This window comes from Limulus polyphemus, unplaced genomic scaffold, assembly GCF_000517525.1.
Source record: "Limulus polyphemus unplaced genomic scaffold, Limulus_polyphemus-2.1.2 Scaffold774, whole genome shotgun sequence".
NCBI lineage: Eukaryota > Metazoa > Arthropoda > Merostomata > Xiphosura > Limulidae > Limulus > Limulus polyphemus.
Genome location: NW_013666384.1, coordinates 306,812 through 311,837, shown reverse-complemented (window position 1 = coordinate 311,837; position 5,026 = coordinate 306,812). Strand labels below are relative to the sequence as shown.

General features: G+C 29.3%; 1 protein-coding gene across 4 annotated transcripts in view; it reads left to right on the top strand.

Annotated features, from left to right (window-relative positions):
• The window catches only part of LOC106460460 (G patch domain-containing protein 1-like), a 172,570-nt gene that overhangs the window by 106,849 nt on the left and 60,695 nt on the right, over positions 1-5,026 (top strand). For all 4 annotated transcript variants that reach the window (XM_013920154.2, XM_013920156.2, XM_022387179.1 and 1 more), the window contains exon 12: positions 2,601-2,725. In XM_013920154.2, coding sequence (XP_013775608.1) covers positions 2,601-2,725 — 125 coding nt within the window. The remainder of the gene's footprint in view (positions 1-2,600; positions 2,726-5,026) is intronic.

The window sequence follows — 5,026 nt, the reverse complement described above, 5'->3', positions numbered from 1 at the left end:
AGGAAATAAACATAAATTATGCCTCTTTTCATTTCTCGAATGTACACAAATTATAACACAAAAACATAAATGATTAGATGAAATAGCTTTAATCTCATAACATTATACATTTATATTTATTTATTACTTTTATTATATTGACATTTCACCCATGCCTGGCTAACAATACAGAAGTTACAACGATGCGGCTCACGTGCACTCATGTTACCGTATCAAATAACATAAAGGTGACCTTTGGTCTATACAAAGTAACTTGTCTTGGCTGTGTTTTAATAGACTAGTATTTTGTAAAATACAATCACGTTTCAATTATTATACATTACATATGTATATAGATTATTGCTATTTTGAAATAAGTTCTTTAAAAGTTAATTTTCCTAAAACATAGAACAGTAAGTAAAGAAGTAAAGCAAAGAATTATCTCTTCTAGTTACGACCTTTGTACTTGGTTGCTGCTTGATGTAGGTTGCTAAGCCTTTAAAAATTTTGCACATGGAGGATATGAAACAAAATATTTTTTTTTAGGTTTTATATAAACTACTGAAATAATCTTAAATTTAGGCAACAACTAGCAAATACCACCTGTGAACATTCTGTGTGGCAACTCATTTTTATTAATTCAGTGCCAAACTGGCAATTCATGTGAAACCTTGCAAAGTTGGTAAGACATAGTTAGAAAGTTATATAGTTAGTTGTTTAGATAGATAGATCTAGATTGTGTGATTGTGAGTTTAGCTGTAAAGAGCATAGAGTGTTGATTTCTAAAATGGCATTATTACAGACTGTATTGTAACAACAGAGTAGAGAAGAATAATTTGTCTTGTTAAGTGTGCTCTAAAGTAACTGAACCAAACCTGTGTGGACTATGACAAAAAAAAATAATTATTTTAAACTCTTGATACAGCTGTGATAACCAACAGTGTATAGAACATTTGTATATATGTTTGATTTGTTTTAATATATATTATTTTAAAACAAGTGGACTGTGTGCTGTTTGTTTATTGTTGAAATTTATCACCAACAAGTCACAGACATCTGCTGAAAATAATCTGGCCCATATGTAAAAACCTTACAGTTTGCCTGTCCCAAAGCATAGATTTTTATTTGCTATGAAACTGTCATCTCTTGTTGTTTCTCTTATGATTTTCCTTCTGTGTCTTAAAATGTATTATTACACACCTTACTTCATTGTTCTTTGAGGTCATAAAAGGGTAAAAACAACTACAAATGAAGAGCAGCTGTTAAAGTATTATGGGCAAAGTTTAGATACTGTTGGATAAGGTAAATTATAAACCATTTGCTTCAATGTAAAGTGAAAAAGTTCTATGGGAAGTAAGTTATGATTTGATAACATATTGGCTAACCAGAGCTCCTATAGTTGGTGAAAAAAGGAATGTAGCACATAATTTACAACACTTACTAACAAACCACAGATCTTTATATTTGTTTTAAAGTAATTGCACTTTTCTTTGATGAGAAAATGTTTGGTAAGCCTTATTAAGTTAATAATAAGTAGTGATGGCAAAATATTCTGGTGACTCAAATCCTTGTTTGTTGAATATTATTGTTAAATTTCTCCTATACAATCAATGCAGCCACCAGTGTGGCTTCAGTGGTATGGCTAAAGGCTTATAAACTAAAAACCAGGTTTTGATATTATTGGTGGTCACAGCACAAATAGCCTATTGTGTATCATTGTCTTTAACAACAAAACAAGCCAACATTACATATAAATAAAATAACTTATAACTTATTGAAAAAATATATAATTTACTAGATATAGTTTGATTTCAATCAAAAATATTGTAAGCTATAATACTGTTATGTAGCCTAACCTCACACCATTTTGAAAGTTCAGCTCATAGGTCACCAGTAAATCTGTCATCTTATGCAATATTTTTTTATGATTTATGGCAAAATAAACTTTTAAGATGTATGTTAATGTAAGTTTGTCAATTGAAATTGGCAGGATATATAAAATGGAACTTTGTGATCATTGATAAAACAAAGTGAAATTCTATGCTGAAAAAAAATATTTTTAATGTTTTTCAAATAATGTTTAGCAACAAAATTTTGGAAATTTCATAACAGACAATAATAAAAAACTATTACAAATTGTGAATTTTTTTTTCAAATTTAGATAATATTTACAGGGTTTGCATAAGTCAAGAAACTTCTGGAAACACGTGGAATTTTATAAAAATATTTTTCAGTAGTGGAAATCCTTGAAAATCAGTGTTGTTTTTATCAGAAGGTCCTGGTGAAGTCTAACCCCATTGTTCCCACCTCCTCACTGTACCACTGTGTTTATCTCAGTTTCACAAAAAGCTGTTTGTGTAAAACGTGACTCTTAAAGTGGTAATTATAACTACTTGGTAACACTAATTAGTAATAAATTTTGAGATGTTTACCTCCATCTGCAAGGCAGCAGATGTCATTTGACAAGTGTTGGAATGATATTGTTAGCATTAAAAGAATTAAAGACTCGTTTGGTAGAACATTGAAGTTTCAGAGATTTTCTAATTTTATCATTAGCGTAAACTCTTCAATAATTGATTATTTTTCACTTATTTAAAACAAATATTAATGCTTGTTGTTAGGCAACTAGTGACCAAGCTAAGGCTGCAGAGATGAAGATGTTTGGCAATATGACTAGAGAAAAGTGCGAGTGGCATCCACATCCTTTCCTGTGTAAAAGGTTCAACATTCCAAACCCATTTCCAGAGTAAGTTCTATCTTGTAAATTTTTCAATAAAAAAATCAATCAGTGTTGTGTTTAACATTGTATTCACAAATAAAGGGGATTTTCGGAGCATGATTTATAAAATGTTATATTCACATAGATGTATTGAAGAAATAGATCCAATGTTTAGTAGTACACAATAAATAATTAAAAATGAAACTGTTCCTGGTTTCAAGATATAATAAAAATTGTTTTGCTTGATAATCTACTATATAAAGATAAAATACTGTGAGGCTGGGAACAGTCTCATACACTCTACATATTTTATCATCTTACTGTACCATCATCAGGAGTGCAATATTTTGCACAAGTTAATACCTATATATATATATATACACCTTCAAAAATTGGATGATCAAATTTACATACAATTTAACTAACAGAATTTCACACCATCTATTAACAACATTTCCCTCTGATACTTGATACTTTAAAATTATCTTTATTACATTTGATTATCTCAGTAGATTCATGGCTATCATTACCGTTGATGCTTGCAGATTGTGGTAAAATAACAATTTTTCCCATTGAATTACATGTTTAGTTTCATTAGTGTGTTCAGCTAAATGCAAAATCTTTGTATTATTATTTCTTTTGTGTTCATTTATCCTGTATCTTAAATTTCTTCTTGTTTGTCCAATATAAATATTTCCATATTTGCATATTATTTTGTGTATACCAGTTTTTCCATTAAATCAATTTTATCTCTATATTAGAAACCTGGCTAATGTTGTTCATCAGTCTATGTATCAAAGATATTTTGTTTTCTGAATTGCTGCATTATATGACAAGGTAAACCAAGTATAAATGGTAATACAAGTCTGTCTTTCTTAGTTTTTCAGCAAATGGTTTTAATGTAACATTTTTTGTCCCTGTCTTTTCATTTCTTGACAGCTCTGTCAACAATTAAAAACTTTTTATACTGCTACATATTTGATTAGTAATAACTTGTTAATATCTTCCTGTTTACAATATAATTTTGAAATTCTGTTCACATAAGAATAATAAGAATTGATCAGTCTGTTTCATAATCATATGTCACATCAAAAATCATGTCACACTATTTCTAAAAAAAATCACTATTTGTTGATCAAGAGTATTATTTAGAAATATCCCAAGAGTTGGCAGTGGGTGGTGTTGACTAACTGCCTTCCCTCTAGTCTATAATTTCAAAATTAGTAATGGTTATAGCAGATAGCCCTTAAATAACTATTCATGAAAAATCAACAAAACATTCTGTAGTGTTACACAGTCTTTTTATAATATACCTTGTTTATCAGCAACAGAAAGTTATTTCCTCCAGAGCTACACAAGTTTTATATTCTATACCCTGTTCTTGAACAGTTAAGAGTTACTTCCTCAATAGTTACATGGGTTTTATATCCTATATGTTGTTCCTTAACAACTGAGAATTATTCCCTCTATAGTTACATGAGTTTTATGTCCTATTCTTTGTTCCTTGACAACTGAGAATTATTCCCTCTATAGTTACATGGGTTTTATGTCCTATTCTTTGTTCCTTGACAACTGAGAATTATTCCCTCTATAGTTACATGGATTTTATGTTCTATTCTTTATTCCTTGACAACTGAGAATTATTCCCTCTATAGTTACATGGATTTTATGTTCTATTCTTTATTCCTTGACAACTGAGAATTATTCCCTCTATAGTTACATGGATTTTATGTTCTATTCTTTATTCCTTGACAACTGAGAATTATTCCCTCTATAGTTACATGGGTTTTATGTCCTAGATGTTGTTCCTTAACTCTTTTAATACGGACTCGATCCCTGGGACCGAGTCACGTGACCTTCTGTCCTCTTTTAAAGTTGACATAAATTTAATACTTATAACTTCCTATATATTGGGTATATCTTCACGAAATTTGGCAGTCTTTCGGTTAATATTTTAATAAAATAAAATAAAGTTTTGTCGTTACGCTAAACAATTACGTTACCGACGAGCTGCTCGCGTGTGTGTTTCGTGAACAATTTTAATTATATTATTATTATTACTTATTTTACCTATTCTAGTTTTCAATAATTTAAGAAGATCCATACTTTTAATTTTAGATACTTTTATAATAATAAATAAAGAATAAATATAAAAAACCTGAAATAAAGTACTTACCCAATCTTCTTTTTTTCTTGCCCTCTATTGTCAAGTAGAGTTAAGCCTGATTTTTTTTAGCGATTATGGTAAAGCATTGAACAATTTTTATTTACTTAAATAATACCCCAAAGAATATAGACTAATAACATGCAAAAAGTAGACAAATTCAC